This window comes from Dermacentor albipictus, chromosome 7, assembly GCF_038994185.2.
Source record: "Dermacentor albipictus isolate Rhodes 1998 colony chromosome 7, USDA_Dalb.pri_finalv2, whole genome shotgun sequence".
NCBI classification, from domain to species: domain Eukaryota; kingdom Metazoa; phylum Arthropoda; class Arachnida; order Ixodida; family Ixodidae; genus Dermacentor; species Dermacentor albipictus.
This window is the reverse complement of record NC_091827.1, coordinates 107,157,477-107,174,382: the sequence shown is the minus strand read 5'-3', so window position 1 is coordinate 107,174,382 and position 16,906 is coordinate 107,157,477. Positions and strand designations below refer to the sequence as shown.

Genomic DNA, 16,906 nt, shown 5'->3' with positions numbered 1-16,906 from the left:
CCTTTTAGTGTACCATGTAACATGACCTGTTTGTTTCTTTCTGTAAAATTGTGCCCACCTGCTTTGGTCTCAACTGAGACTGGCAGTATTGCAAATAGATAAATAAATAATTGATTTCTTCACAAAACACATTGGAAATATCCTAGTTTGTAAATTATATACTTAACTTTGTGTCCTTGTTATCTTCAGCGGTTTACGCTGTTACCTCTTGGTGTTATTAATTTTAATTTATTGTCCCTTTTGTGTTTCAATGTACAATTTTCCATGTACAAAATATGTGATTTATAATTGTTCGTATTCCTCTCCTGCTATAGCCCTGTGTAAGGGCTGGCAGAGTCTGTAAATAAATAAATAAATAAATAAATAAATTAATAAATTAATCTGAAATGAGATAATTTATATGTGTAGTCCAACTTAGTTTGTCTTGAGGGAGTGAGTGTGTGAGTGAGTGAGTGAGTGAAAAGCTTTATTAGCTCTAGATTCGCTGGTCTTCTGCGGTCTTCAGATGGCTTCGTCCATCTTCCAGCACAATGGTCGGTTGCCCTTTGTCCAGGGCTCCACTGGATGTTGCTGCCAGTTGTGCTCGCCGAATCAAACCTTCTTGGTCGAACCGGCGATCGCTGTAAAGCACTCCCTCCCATTGCTCCGCACTCGGGTTTCGTATAACGGAAACCACTTCTATCTTCTGGCATGCTCACGTTATGTGACACAGCGTGGGTGTTTCGTGGCACCAGGGGCATTTGTCATTGCATTGTGTGGGATACTTTTTACTGAGTACGTTTAGGTTCGGGTACAAGCCCGTTTGTAGCTGCCTCCACGCGACAGAGTCCTCTCTGCTAAGGAAGTTGTGCGGTGGTGGATAGCGCTTTCTGCAGCCCTTGTAGTAATTTAGTATCCCCGAATAGTCTTGGGGTGCAGGGTCGGTCCCCTCGAGGTGGCCTACGTTGGATGCTCGGTAATAAGTGTACCCTCGAGCTATCCTGTCCACCTCTTGGTTCACTGCCACTCCCGTGTGTCCCAGCCTAATTGCCTAATTGGTTCTCCTTTTGGTTGCTGTTATGTGGTCTCCACAGCGGAGTATGCGGAGCGCTCCATGCCCTATTCTTCCACGTCGGCAGTTGCGGCACGCCGTTTGTGAGTCTGTAAGGATTGTTAGAGACCGTTTAGACCGATATCCATCCGCTGCCGCTAGAACGACGGCCGCTTCTTCAGCCTCGACTATCGTACAGCCTTGTAGTGATGCGCTGGTGATTTCGCGTAGGTTCGAATCAATACCCGTTGCTAACGCGTTGCTGTTGCTCTGCCTCGCTGCTCTGGCGTATGTGGCTGCGTCCACACATACCGTCGTTTCTTGGGTTGCTAGTGTCTTTTGTATATATACAGCCTTCACTTCTCTGCGTGCTTTGTGTAGGTTGGGGTCCATGTTCTGGGGTATGGGTGCTGCTTTTAGTGTGTTGCGGTACTCGTCCGGAATTGCTTTGGTCCTCTGTATCCCTTGAAGTTCATCGGCGCAGCCTAGTTTCCTCAGGAGCTCCCTGTCAGATGGAGTCTGCTATAGTCCGCGCTATTGGAAGACTAGCTGCGCCTCTTTCAAATACTCGAAGGTGTTGTGTAGTCCTAGGGCTAGGATCTTTTCGGTTGAGGTGTTGTGGGGAAGGTGGAGTGCGGTTCTGTTGGCTTTGCGTAGAATCACGTCCGCCTGTTGTACCTCACTCTTGATGGGATCGTAGTATGGGAGGCTGTATGCCACTCGGCTGACCACCAGGCTTCTGACCAGCTTGAGTGTGTCCTCCTCTCGCATGCCGTGGCGTCTGTGTGAGATGCGCGTGATCATGCGGGCTACTTGCAGGGTGGATGCCTTGAGTAGGGCGAGGGTGTGGGTGCAGCGTTGGTTTGACTGTACCCACATCCCCAGGATTCTGATGAGCGTCTTTTCCGGTGTCGTCTTCCCCTCGAGGTAGACGTTGAGTTTTAACTCGTAGCTGGTGGGGACTGTGCGGTTTTGCTTTCGTCTCCAAACTCTCAGGAGCTCGGACTTCTCAGTGCAGCATGCTAGCCCTCTTGCTCTGACGTAGTCCTCTACGCAGGTAGCTGCCTCTTGCAACTTTTCTTTCTCTCTGAGCGAGCCTGTGTTAACCCAGATGGTGATGTCGTCGGCATACACGGCGTGGTGTATACCGTCGATTTCTTTTAACTGTTTTGCCAAGCCAATCATGGCTATGTTGAAAAGTTTGAGGGAGATGACTAACGCTTGAGGCGTCCCTTTGGTTGGAGTAAGGACCTTCTCTGATCGAAGCTCTCCTAGGCCAATCGTTGCCGTTCTGTTCGAAAGGAAGGCTTTGACGTAGCCGTAAACTTTCCTTTCGCAGTGCAGGTCGTTCATGCCCGTGAGCATAGCCTCGTCGCTCATATTGTCAAAAGCCCCCTTGATATTCAATGCCATTATTATATTCTCCCCGCTACTGGGGCCGTTTCCGAGTACGTCTTTTTTGATTTGAAGCAGTACGTTTTGGATCAATAATTTTTCTCTGTAGCCGAACATGTTGTGGGGACACAGTTCATTGTCCTCCATGTACTGTAGTAGTCTCAGCGTCACCACTCATTTGTACAGTTTTCCCAGGCACGATGCGAGCGAGATCGGCCTGATTTTTTCAGTTTGCAAATTCTTGCCCTGTTTAGGAATCATGACTACCTCTGCATGCTTCCACGCCTCGGGGATGGTCTCAGCTTCCCAGTGTTTGTTGAGAAAGTATGGTAATTCTGCGACTAACTCTTCACTGAGGTTGCGGATGAGTGTGTTATTGATCTTGTCTGCACCCGCGGCCGTGTTTCTGGTTGTGTTTCGAATCGATGCGTACACCTCTTCTCGCATGATGGGTCTGTCCAGGCTAACGTTTTCTCTTCCCCGGTAGCGCTCTGCGTAAGCTGCTGGGTTTGTGCCCCCGAAGCACTTAATGCGTACCTTCTCCAGGAGTTCCGAGTCTAGTCCCTCGAACTGGTGGATGAAGCGGTAGATGGTTTTGTTGTTTTCTCCCTTGGTCTTGGTCGGGTCAATGCGAGTCTTGAGGACATGCCACGTCGTCACTGTGTTCAAAGTTCGGTTGAGGAAGTCGCTGAATTTCTGCCTATTTTGCCTTGCCAATTGCAGCGCGTACTCCTCTGCTTTTGCTGTGACTTCTGCGATCTTTATCTTTAGCTTCCCGTTGTATTTTTGCTTCTTCAACCTCTTGGCGAGCCCGCGTCTAGCTTCCCACAGCTTGAGCAGTCTGGCGTCTACATCGGGCGTTTGCGTCGTCCGCGCGATTTCTTTGGTGTACTTGCGCTGCTTTTCGTTGAGCATGTTTCCCCACTGTTCTATCGATTGGATCCCGTTCGCGGCGAGATTCGTATCGCATGCCTCTCGAAAAGCGCCCCAGTCCGTAATTTTTGCCGATCCCAGCTGACGCCTTAGCCTGTCCGAAGTTACTTGCGTCTCGAGTATGCAGTGGTCACTGCCCAGGTTCTCTAACAAGTTCTCCCACACTGCTTATTCCGCTCCTCGTATGAACGTGAGGTAGGGGAAGGTGTCGGTACTAACGCTGTTTCTGATTCTGGTTGGAGTATCTGGGTTTGTGAGGAGGTTGCAGTCGGTGTTCTCTGCTGCCTTTTGGGTTTGCTGTTTGGTATCCCCAGCTTTTGTCCATGGCGTTAAAGTCTCCTAGGATGATTAGCGTGCTGTCCTTCGCTAGTTTGCGTGCGCCACGGAAAAGCTCGCAGAATTTCGCATCCCTCCGTTTCGGGGGCTGTATGCATTTACAATAAAGGTACTGCCCCTCTTTCTTTTCTTCTGTGGTATAATTTCTATGATCAGGTGTTCTAGGTCGGTGTCGGCTATCCTGTCGTGACTTATGGTGATGAGTATTTTGCTGACAAGGGTTGCCGTTCTTCCTTTCTCTTGAGTCTCGTAACACGTGTATCCTGCGAGTGTTGATGTGGTACCCGTCACTTGAAGCAATATGATGTCGGGCGGTGTTAGTTGTGTGCGAATGTATTGCGGATGTGTCGGCGCCAAATGTCAGCGTGGAGTGGTGGTAGGCCTTCTCTCTAATGTTCACGGTGAACTTCTGCTTGCGGATGCTCCTCTGGAGCTCTATGACTTGTAATTGCACTTGCTGCATCTGTTGCTGCATCATCTGCTGCATCATTCCCTGAATCTCTGCTTTAAACTTGGCGAAATCCTATTTGCCTGCTTGCCATGAGCATTGGGTTTGTACGGTTTGTGGCTGCGGAGGGCTGTTTGGCGTAAGGTCTCGCTCTGCCTTCTTTAGCTCTGCTATTTTTCGTTCTAGCTCTTTCTGCCTAGCGCGTGATAGTTCTAATTCATGTCTCCGCTCTATTTTCGCCGTGTCCTCCTGTCTAGGCTGTCCACGGTAGCTGTTTGTGTTGATCTTTTTGTTAGCTACCCCCCCTTGCGCGGAGCAAACTAGGGGTTTTCGGCTCCCTAGCTCACCTTGACGCCACCGCTCTTTCGTGTAGGCTCCTTCTTCGCCTTCTTCTGCTGCTAGCAGCTGCTGCAGCTGGCTTCCTCCCTTGATGGTCATGGGCGTCAGGGGCGGAAAGGACCATGACCGGCTCCGTGAACGGCTCCGTGACGCCCGGGATCTCGAACGGCTCCGCGAAGTTTTCCCGTCGGAGCTGAACCACCTCGGCTTGTTGTCGCGGTCGTCCCGGCTGCGACGTCTGCTCTCGCGTCCACCGCCGTTGTTGCCGCCGTTGGCCTTGCCTCGCACGTCCGTGGCTTTGTTCAGTCGGTCTTGGCACTCCCACGATCCGGTAGTGGGGTTGCCTCCACAGATCAGGCATCTCCGAGTGCGCTGGTGATCGTTTGACGGGTTCTGCATCCCGCACTGTTTGCAAGCCTTGGTGTCCGGTGTAGGGCACACGTCGGAGCGGTTACCTTGTTGTCAGCAAACGTAGCAGATTTTTCTTGTAAGCCGGTACGCGTAGCACTTGTACTCAGCTCCGCAGTAGATGACGTGTTTAGATGTGATGGGTCCGTAAAGGTGATGACGGCCGTCTTGATCTTGCCTAGTCTTCGGGCGCTGCGGATGGTGACACCCTGTGTGCGCGTCCACAAGTCGGCTTTCAGGTCCTCCGGTGTCGCTCCGGGGTCCACTCCGTGTATCAGGCCACGCCACGTGTTTTCCGGTACGGCCACGTAAGCGCTCGATGAGCGTCTCTCGAACGTGAGGCTAGTGATGCGCCTCGCGAGCTGGGCGGCCTCCTCGTTCGGCGTGCTCACAATTATTATGTTGGATTCTGTGCGGAGCGTGGTGATCAGGTCTCTTCCCTCGAATTTGTTGATGCATGCCGCGGCTACGGCCCGGGCCACTTGAAATTGCTGGAGTGACTTGACTGCGTGACCCTTCGGTCGCAAAATAATCTTGAAATAGTCTCTGGGGAGCTTTGCAATCTTGCCCCGAGAAAATTTTGTTTTTCAACATGTTTATATTAGGCTTTCTTCAAATTTTAGAGTTACGTTTCTGTACAATGGTTTGTTGGGAGGACGAAATATATATATATCATTTGCACCGACCCAGTGACACAAGTTGTCTACTGGCTTGAACCACAAGGTAGTATTTGCTCCTGGCCTTCCTGTCATGATCGCTCAATCGTCCTTGTTCCCACTTCGACATCGGACTCTCGTCATGCCACAATGGTCACCTCTTTGACGCTTTGCTATTGTCCTAGACTATTCAGGAGCTTCGGCCACTAGGTATCTTGTCGTGGTAGTGACAGATCGTGGTCATTACGTCATCGTCATTCAATCTATGTCATTGTACTCTGGTCTTATCATTATGCACTCGTCAGACATTCATTGTCATACCATCGTCGTGATGCTGTCGCGACTGTTCTGCCCATGTCACTCCATTTTCGTCACCCGACTTTCTTAATGCTGTGTTTGCCACGCCATCATCGTAATACACTCGGCGTCTTCCCGTCTTCTTCATATCGTTTTCAAGTAATCGTCGCCTTAGCGTCATCATCATCCGTTCGTTGCCCAATTGTCATCGTGATGCGGTCTTGGTCGTTCCATCTTCGTCATTCAATTTCTTCACGTCATTGACGTCATGAGTCGTTATCGCACAGCCACTGCCAAACAATTTTACTAATGCCATCGTTTTCACGCTGTCATCTTACGTCGTCATCACTTCAGAAACGTCATCGCACTATTCTCATGCTGTCAAGGTGATACTGCCATTGTCGTTCCAACGCACCGTTCATTCTCCGTCACTCTAACGTAGGCATGATGTGGTCATTCAATAGTGATTTCCGCAGTTTTTCAGTCATTGTCCTCAATGCGTTGTGGCCACGACATCGTGGCCCCTATCGTCGCCTTGGTATCAGACTTCTGTGTCATACTATCGCCTCAATGTAACCACGGCTTTGTATAGCTGTAACTCTTCATCACTTTCTCATCATCCCACTTTCATCATGCCATCGTCGTAACACCATTGTCGTCAAGCCATCGTCCTAAACACTCCTCTTCATCACAATGTCCTAATATATTTTCCCTGTCATCTTCGTCGTTGCGCTGTCGTCAAACCATCATCGTCATGTATTCGTTGTCGTAGTGTCGTACTGATGCGGTCATGGTCGTTCCATTGTCGCCGCTCTAAGTTTGTAATGCCACTCTCTTCTTGACGTCGTCGCCATGCCATCGTCTTCACGCTGTCGTCATCATGCCAAAATTTTACTATCATCGTCACTTCAGAAACAATTTCCCAATGTGATCATGCGATCGTCGTGACACTGCCTTCGTCGTTCTGTCGATGTAATTTCTTTTGTGTACTTGCATTCATTGTCATTCCGGATTCGACATGTGATGTTTGTTATTCATTCATCGTCATCCCAATGTTCTTATGAGGTCGTTGTAATGCGGTCGTCACTATGTCTTTGCAATCATTTCACAGTTGCCTTCTCAAAGTCGCCATTCCTCCGCAGTGAAAAGACATTCATTGTTCCTCGACGCTATGCCTACTTGGTCATTCCGCCAAGTTCATCGGTTACCTTGCTAAGGGAGTGCCATCCAAAAGTAAGCTGATGTCGGCGCCAGTCTGTCTCCCATATGGTCGAAGTAACAGAAGTCTTAGAATAACCCGCTACAATTCTCAATAAGCTTCTCTTCACCATTGTGACGTGTGCCGACGTTGCATCTTGAATTCTATTCACGTTACCATCGACAGTCATCGTGAGATGGGTTGTGTCGTAACTTTTGTTATTGAGGGCACGAGGAAAATATAGTGCTTGATGATTCTTAGGATACTTCAAGCAATTTTCGTGGGTCATATATGTATGTATGTATGTATGTATGTATGTATGTATGTATGTATGTATGTATGTATGTATGTATGTATGTATGTATGTATGTATGTATGTATGTATGTATGTATGTATGTATGTATGTGTGTATGTGTGTATGTATGTGTGTGTGTGTATGTATGTATGTATGTATGTATGTATGTATGTATGTATGTATGTATGTATGTATGTATGTATGTACAGTCACAATCAAAAATACGCGGCCCACCACTCCGGGTGCAGGAGTGGTTGTGGGGCCCCACCGCGGCGCTGCTACCTCCGTCGGGCGCCTGCTTTGACGGTGCACCGAGTGACGCCCTCACTCTCTTGCGGCCAAGACACGCACTTGATAAATTTCAAGCGCAGCATTCGGCTGCTTCGCAGCTGGTCGTCAGTACACAGGAAGGCGCTTCCATTTTGCTTCGTTTGCCGTGCTGCCATTGTTCTTGGCACGGCGGCGGCGTACGGCTTCCGGGCACGGACGGCAGGTTCGGGCGGGTTCTGCAATGTGAGCCTAGTAACGCTTTCGCCTTAAAAGAGAATGGAACATTAGTCAGGACGGGCGTTGACACCAACATAGTGGTGGCTCTTTGCTTGCTACTCCTATGCCTTACCATTGCGTCTTTCATTGAGAGCCTGCCCGCACGTGCGCCATCAGTTCAAACACCAAGCATGGAATTGCGGGACACACGGATGCGTGGCGCACGCAAACATGAAACTTGAAACCAAATCAGACACTGTCAAGCACACTTTCTGTGTGCTTAGCCGAATGGCCGAACGCGAGCTGGGGCAGGGAGGAAGGCAAGCGCGCACTGACGAACCCGCTGTCCCACTGACTTGCAGTACTGGGTAAATGCCATTCAGTCTGCGCTGATTGCCAAATGAACCATTTTGATGGGTACTTGGGCCACCCAGAATGTGCCAGTAGGTGCGTGCCACTCTTCAATGAACATCCTTGACGCCAGCTTGGGTAACAAGCTAATGCGCCTGGGAAAGTGTGCCTCCACAATGGCGAAACAGATTGTATATTTCCAACCTTACGCATCAGCGGGTCGTGTAAAAAGTGCAAGGGGTAGGCGCCGCTTTTCAATGAATACCTTTCATGCCAGCGCTTTAGTGACCGGCGCCATATATTCAATAGGTGTGTTCACTGGTATCTACTATAGGGGGCTGGATAGCACATCAAGTGCGCTGGACTAAAATCAGTATTATCTCGGAAGTGGGTGCCTCCAGACATTGCAGAAGCACTTCGCCGACACCGGGGCGCGGCCTTTATACCCCTAAAATACCTGACTGTTGTGCCGCTAACCAACCAAGCAGGTCTAAAACGTGTTTTGAGGATATGTCCAGAATTTTGTATCACAACGCTGACATCGTCGCTAACATGAGTGGGGCGTGCTGAAAGCACTGGCGAATGAGGAAACACTTTATGTAAGAACATGCTGTCGCGTAGGTGTTCCGATTATGGTAAAAACTCTTATTAATCATTGAGAGACAACAACATCGCCTAAAATGCGCAAAACTACGAACAAAATTATTTACGTCAGCAGTATTTTTTCTTTATCTTTTCTTAGTACCCCAAGGACCCGTTAGGACATCACATAGGAGGGCATGTAAAGGCTAAGCGCAAGTGCAACGTTTATAATGCACATAATACAGTAAGGCACTAGTAACATTAAAAAAACTTAGAGCGTCAAAGGAAAAGAGAACTGAAAAAGGAAAAGAAAGAAAGAAAAGTGAAACGGAGTTTATACAATATTTGACAGCGTAAAAAACGCATAAGAACTTTAAACGCATGTGACCACTCTCCCTGCTAAGTGCAGCATAGGCCCTGCTTCCGAGAGTAGGCGCGGCACAACACCGTATTTCCGCTGGCTTCCTATGCGCCCAGCTCGCCGAGCAGTGAAGCGGCATCTTGAAAAAAAGGACTACATATGAGTGGATATGTGCACCTCCTCACTGAACCTCTTGCGAACTTTGTTCACTGGGCATGTGCCACTGAGATTGCGGCCAAGCTAGGCAACAATTATGAGCTTTCCGAGGCATCACCGCGCCACGCTTCTTTTATCGGAGGCTGCTTGCGGACTTCTAGGCAGTACCACTAGAAAGCGCAGCCTGTGCAGAAGGAAGTGCGAGAGAGGAGCCCGATTGCCGCGTGACGCAGTCCTAAGCGCACGCACTCACCGGCGCACCTTGCATTTTAAAGGTTGCGCGCAGGTTTCGCATCGGCGGCGCTAGATGGCGCTGAGCAATCTTAGGGACGCAAGCAAGAGGAGTCCCACAGCAGTACACGCCTCTTGCACAGCTCGTTCAGACGGCGGCAATACGTTGTGTTGCTATATGGATTCGATGCTAAGGCATTGCCATCACAGTAATCATGAGATGCGTTTTGCTGCAAGTTTTTCCTACCTGGCATCCGCTTAGTGAGACGTTATGTATCTCGAAAACAATTGTTTATTACACACAGGCGATTTTGTATGAGTAGGCCTTGCAGATGTTCCGTCTTTGGTTTCTGAATTTTTGTTATAGAATTGACTTGTTAACGTTCCCCAAAAGGGTGTACCTGATAACGTGTCGGCCATCTATTAATAAAAACCTGAACAATATGACAGTATGAGAACATTGTTTTCTGTCGCCTGCCCTGTTTCGCAACCAGGATAAATATTGTGTGTAATTAGTTCGGCAAAGTAATAAATATATCCGGGTAGTACAGGAAAATCTCAATGAAAGTAAATCGCTTAAACGGAATTACCGCGTGAATGAACTAACACTGTCATCACCAGTTGATTTAGCGAAGAGGCAATGCAAAAAATTTCGTTACACGGAACCACCTGTTGTGCAATTCCAGGTACGCGGAAATAAAAGTGTTGAAATGAAATGTGAATGGGCAATCTCCACATCGTCGGAACAGGTCTCACTGTCAGCGCCTTCACTATTCGGGTTTTGTTGCCAGTTCTCTACTGTATCGCCAAGACCTGTTTTGATAGCTTTTGTTGGCCCGGTTTGTATTTTTGTCGCTTCGGTGTCATGATCATCGTTGGTTGCTCTGGTTTCTTTGAGTTAGCAATGCTTGTGAGCTGTGAGTTTGCGTAGTGTTTCCTAAATCACATGCAACGCATACACAATGCGATCACGCTTCAGAAAAAAATCACGGTTATTGGCGACTTTGAAAATGGTTGCTTTACTAAAACGCGCATTTTTATTTCTTGCATAATTGAGTCTACGTTTTTCTTTTTGTAATAATGTTTTGTGCTGATTTCTCCCAAAAACGGCTGAGTTCAGTTAGAAACCTTGTCACAAGTTTTGTGGTGAAATCTGCTACAGACATTGTCGGCTATTGCAAATAAAGTATCGGCCCCTTACAAGAGAGCGCCCTCTTCAATCTCATTTCTTTCATTTTTATTTCCGTACAGGTCACCGATAAGGTGTTACATAATAAATTGGTTGTACCAAAGAAGGTATAATTGTCACAGTGGTTCTATGTGAAAGACCACTTGTTACGCTTTGCATGAAGCTTGATATGTAGGTTTTAGTAACAATGCCGCTGGAAAGGCCGTTCCAGTCATTGGCTTCTCCTGAAGTGAATGAAACAGATGTTTCTGAGCAGAATCTCTCGATATATTGAACTTCTGATAAATGGAGCTAAGTTACCTAGTCCCTTGATGTCTCCTTTAGGGGAAATCCGCTGTATGAAGAGCTTAATTCTTGAATTCAAGGCATTACGTTTGATAAAAAAGCTAACTGCACTCTCATGTAACCCATCCATATGCTTTCATTGTGCTGTGCCCTGTGTAATAATTTCACTCATACCGCGTGCAATACGATGCCCTCTGATTGCGTCACCGCGCATCGCGACGCAGTCGGCATGGCCGCTATATATTGTTTTCATCGAGCGGCAATAGCATTTGTCCAAAAACTTATTTTAGGAAGCTACCTCCGCAAACTTCCCTTTTCGACAACCGCCGAAAACAGGGAAATTCTCGGTGCTGGCTTCCACTGATTGCGATGTGCATGTCCAGGGTGACAGGTGCAGCCTACGCAATAGCCGCAATTATGCTTTTGAAAGCAGCCATATTATTAGCAGAGAAAGTTATCCCGGTGACAGGAAAATATTGATGAGAGAATATAACTCTTCTAATGGTATAATATACGGGCTCATTCAACATCACAGTTGAAGCTAGCTGGGACAGCCCGTATTGCGAACGCTTTCAAGTTTCTCTACTGTGGCACATCCAAGTGCGGATGCTTAAAGACCATACACTTGCTAACGGAGATTCGAGCAAGGTACCGCTGTGAGAACTGCAGAAGTCAGGACAACAATATTTAGCAATAAAAGTTTAGGAAAGGTTTGGATACTATAGTTCTTATTAAAAATTGCGGGATTGCGGAATGCTCTCCTTCAGTGATATAGAACAGTTTTCAAAACTGATCAGCGCTGTCCGTCAGACCGGGAGATTCTATAGAGCTGAAAACTGCAAATAGTTCGGTTATCCATACAAAAATTATTTGGTTTAACAATATGTCACAGGAACAATACCATGACTATCTTGATCTCTAGCTAGAACTTTTCGGTTACCTTCACCCAATTTGCACATAAACACAAGCTACAGAAGTAAACACGTGCAGGACTAATCCAAACTTCTAGTAGAGATTTATGATCAGTTTGCACTGTAGTGCTTATTGCCACGAGTAACTATTTATTCTTTTCTGTGGGACTCAATTTCATCAGCTACAACCTGAAGGCATCGTACAGCTGAAGCCATGCAAGCATGATTTAGAACTTACACAGACATTATTATTATTTCTGTATGTTTTGTATGTCCTTGCAGAACCTTCTGCAATAGGATTTTATGCGTGAAACGAATTGCGTAGCAGTTTCTGCAAACCATGCTAACACCCTTTGACGAGTGACGTATAAAAGCCCACGCACTTGACCCGCTCATATTTTCTACGATCGACAACTGTCTTCATCGCTATCGTTCTCCTTCAAGTCTTACTTGCTTTTGTCAGCACAGTTTCGCCCAATAAAAGGGTAGCTTCGTCAATCACTGATTTGCAACTGTGTTTCATTACCGTCACTACTACGTGATATTTGACGGAGTCGCTTATGACTTCATGTACCGAATGCCCTCGCAAAGCCACGATCCAAGCCCGAAACCCGAAGACAGCACCAGCGTCATCCCAGGTCATCGAGCAAGCCTCAGGCTAGAAAGCCTGCGCACAGATCACGGACTACTATTGTTGACGAAAAGACAGTCCAAGACCGAGCAGACATCTATGACAGCGGAATCAGCATCGTCAGCTGCCGTCGTACTTCGATAGCCAAGAAAGCTACCGGCGTTCGGTAGATCATCATTTGTACTCCGAAACCTGGCTGGAGACTTACGAAAGGACCGCGATGTCAAAAGTTAGAGCAGCGAGGAGAAGTTGCGCCGTGACTATTTTTCTTTGGGTCGCGCTGCTCTTACCAGGTTTGACGACATGGGACCTATTTCGCGGTAACTTCTTGAAGACCTTCTTGAAGGGCCGAAATTCTCTGTGGGAAATCAAGTAAACCTAAGGAGCGAGAAAATCCCTATCCTCACGGAGGCGATGACTTACCTCTGATATGTCTGAAGAAAAGAAAATGGTGTTCCTGATGTGCGGTGTAAAATAATAGCTCTCTGCTGGGTTGGTACGCAACTAACCTAAGGCTGTCACCACCAGGGAATACCACCAGGGAATACAACAGCCGCACAGTTGCAACAAACTACTCCGACGTTCAAGCGCTAAGCGCCGACTACCTTCGCGAGACGATCAGAGTGGTCACAGGGGAAGCGCTGCAGGTGTTCTGGCCAAGGTCTCAGCTATAGATGCCTCGATCGCTGGCACAGTAAAGGAAGAGCTTCAGTGGTCACTGGAATTACCATAACTTCTCACATTGCCACAACCCCAGCTGGAAGCAACGACCTGCGCTGCTGTTGCCCGCAGTTTCGTCGTCTGCCACCACCACCAGCTCGTCCACCCGTCGCCCAGGTCATTTCCCAAGGAAGACTGACGTTGAAGTGCCAACGCCCACCACCCGCTGTGCTGCAACTGCGGAGAAGCACTCCAAGTCTAGCTCAGAAGCCCATATCACGAAATGGTACTACGAGGGCTCACCCAAGCAGCGCCGCGTCCACAGCTAGGCGAACGGCCTCGTAATATCGCTGACACATCGCCGCAACACTGTGGACATAACGACGGTCTTCGATTTCATGGTCACCAGGAGCTACCTGTCCGCGCGGCGCCAACCGCACACAATACTAGCCCCTGGCCAGTCCGTAAGTCTACATCCGGAAAACTAAAAAGCAGGAACCGATGGAGGCGTGGTTGCTGTACGTCGAAATACAGCCTGTACTCCATCGAAGGCGACAACGCTTCAAGTTCTATCGCAAGGGCGTAGGAACGACATGCCGCCAGCGCTAGGAAACGTCTAAACGAAGAATACGCCTATAAAACAACGCATAATGGCAGGACATACCAGATACAGAACAACGCGATGCAGCTGTGATGCGAGGCCAGTACCCACTGCAATGCAAGTCAAAGAACGACAGACGTCGACATGCTTCTCGATGGCCACACCGTCCCTGCTATAGCAGACACATGAGCCGACTACTCCTTCATGAGCGCACTCTTCGCCGCCAAGCTGTAGAACGTGATCAAGACTACATGGTACCGCCCTCATATACAGACATTTGGAGAACACCATATAACACCCACTGAAATCTGCACGGCAAGAGTTACAGTCCATGGTAGGATTTACACTGCAACCCTCGTAATCCTGCAAGACTTCTAATGGGAGATAATTCTCGGCACAGACTTTCTCAATCAACACGGTGCAATCATTGACCTAAAGTCCAAGTCGATAACGCTTTCCACAGACGAAGCGATACAGCCGGAGAGGACTTCTTCTCAGCGTGCCTTGAGAATACTTGAAGACCAAGTGCGCATTCTGCCTCGCGGCAGCATCATCATTTCCGTCGAGGAAGAAGCAGCCGATGCCATAGAAGCCATCACCGAGAACGACCAACACATGCTACTCGACCGCTAAATTGGCATCATAAGGGCTTTAGTGCAGTTACACGGAGGCAATGCGCAGGTAATGATGTCAAATTTCAGCCCGGAGTTTACACGCCAGCGCAAATGAACGAAGGTTGCATACAATGATGAAGTTTCGACGGTCGGCTATGCATCTGTCGATCCGAATCTACCGTAGCTACAGGTGCGGTACCTGTTCCTGAACCGACATTAGATACTAATCTAAGTCTTCCCGAGGATAAGCAAAAATAGCTCAGTGTCCACTCCAGCAATACAAGAACTGTTTTTCATCGTCATCAAGTATTGCGCAAGCACCAGTTCGAAAGCACCATATACTCACCCAATATTGCTCTCGGCCAATACGACAGAGCTCTTACAGAGTTTCGACGCTTGAACGAGAAGCCATAAAGAGGACATCGATAAAACGCTGCGCGATAAATTATACAGTCATCGAAGAGTCAGTGGGCGTCTGCTGTGGTTTTAGAGAAGATGGGGATGGAATTCGGCGATTCAGGGTCAAATATGGCTGTTGAAGAAAATCACTAAGAAAGACATAACCTCCCGCCCACGGATAGAGGATGCATTACACCGGCTCTGCAATGCTAACTGCTCTCGGAAGATCGACCTCAACAACGGTTACTGTCAAATTGAAACTGACAATATGAATCCACAAAAGACCTTGTTTATCACGCCAGCCAGTCTCTTCGAGTTCAAGGTCATGTCATTCTGGCTTTACTCTACACCTACAACGTTCGAGCTCGTGATAGACACAGCTTTGGCAGAACTGAAGTGGCAGATTTATCTCGTCTACTTCGATGCCGTTGTAGTTTTTGCCACGAGTTTTTACAATTACCGGACGCGGTTTCAGATAGCACCAGAGATAAGACATCTCCTCTAACAGTGAAGCTGAAAAAATGCAGTTTTGCTTAGGCAGAACTTTTGTTCATAGGCCACATCATCATTAAGTTTGGAGACCTTCCCACGTTTAGAAGGCAGCCGTCACCGCTAAGTTCCCATGGCCCCTCGACTAGACTGTAGTGCGCAGTTTCCTTGGCATGTGTTGCAATTGCAGCCCCTTTGTTAAGTACTTTTCAAGTATTGTGGAGCCATTACCTGATGTCACGAAATCACGCGTCGAATTTCTAACGGAAACGCGGAAGGACAACTCTATTGACGAAGTGAAACGACGACTTCGAGGATGCCAAGACGGAAATCAATGCCGACGCATGTAGCATAGGTCTCCGTGCCGTGCTAGTTCAAAGGAAGGACGGAGTCGAAAGCAAGATAGCTTACGCTAGCCGATCGCTGTGCAGGACCCACTAGTGCTTCTAATGCTTTCCGTAGTTAACTAATTGTTAAGTTAATACTGACTTCATGCTCATCCTTTCTTAGGAACTCAGTGATAAAATAATCGTTACAATAGGTAATCTAGCTGGACTATTCTCAACCATCGGTATTTTTTGCAGCGTATCGAGGTCTTAAGGGAGAGCTACCAGTGACCGTTCCTGTTACGAAAACCGAGCTTCAACCGGCGTTCTTGAAAGCCGGTGAGGAGTTGGGCTTCAAGATCGTCGATTATAACGCCGGAGAGCAGACAGGTAAGCGCTCGTAAAAATGTGGTTTGTACAAATTGTCTTGGATCATTTTTTGTGTGCGGACAAGATATAAAAATCAATAAAAGCTTAAGTATAGCAGTATCAGAAAGGTGTAGGTCATATAGATGAACTAGCAAATGGAGCGTTTTTCTGGCGTAATCCTTTTCAGCTGTCTGGAATACGTGTAAGCTCTCATGCCTCCGGCCTAATGGATCGTTGCGGCTTCTTCATGACAGCCATGGTGCGCAAAGCGTTAAAGAAGGCAAGGTCTCCCAAAAACAGGACAGTTATCGTAGGCAAAATGTTCCGATGTTGCTGAAGAAACGCTGCAACCTTTCTATTTAGCATTTTTCGCTAGAGTTAAAATTTCAAATTGTAATTAAAAACATTTGTTAATTACTATGCTTGGTAGCTTGGAAAGATCTTCTGACATGCTCCATATGACTCAGAGCAACACTGGGCCGATTTGACACGCGTAGCGTCTACGTTATCTTTTTATAAGTTGGGCTTAGCTGAAACATCCGGTAGGCTTTTCCTTCACACCTATGGTCATTTTGAAAGTAGAGGGGCGATATCATTTTCTATTTAATAGATAAAATGCTTTGCACTGACTAGACCGAATGATATGATGACTGTAGCAATACATAATATATAGCCATGCGAGCACTGGAAAAAAGAAAGGTGCTGGTAGCAACCTCTGAAAAGTTAAGGAAACCTTCATGAAAATTCACCGATATATTATGCGCAGGTTTCTCACCCATGCAGTCTACTGTGTTGGACGGTCGTCGCTGGAGCTCAGCCAAGAGCTTCATCAGGCCAGTGTTTAAGGAGAGAGCCAAAAACCTTCATATATCTCTCCTCAGCACAGCTACCAAGGTGAAAGTAAATTGGTCGTGTTAAAGTATGCCAAA

At 47.6% G+C, this 16,906-nt stretch overlaps 1 protein-coding gene across 1 annotated transcript in view; it reads left to right on the top strand.

Annotated features, from left to right (window-relative positions):
* Positions 1–16,906, top strand: part of LOC135903468 (glucose dehydrogenase [FAD, quinone]-like) — a 119,782-nt gene that overhangs the window by 30,687 nt on the left and 72,189 nt on the right. The window contains exons 4-5 of the mRNA XM_065433793.2: positions 15,867–15,998; positions 16,744–16,871. Coding sequence (XP_065289865.1) covers positions 15,867–15,998; positions 16,744–16,871 — 260 coding nt within the window. The remainder of the gene's footprint in view (positions 1–15,866; positions 15,999–16,743; positions 16,872–16,906) is intronic.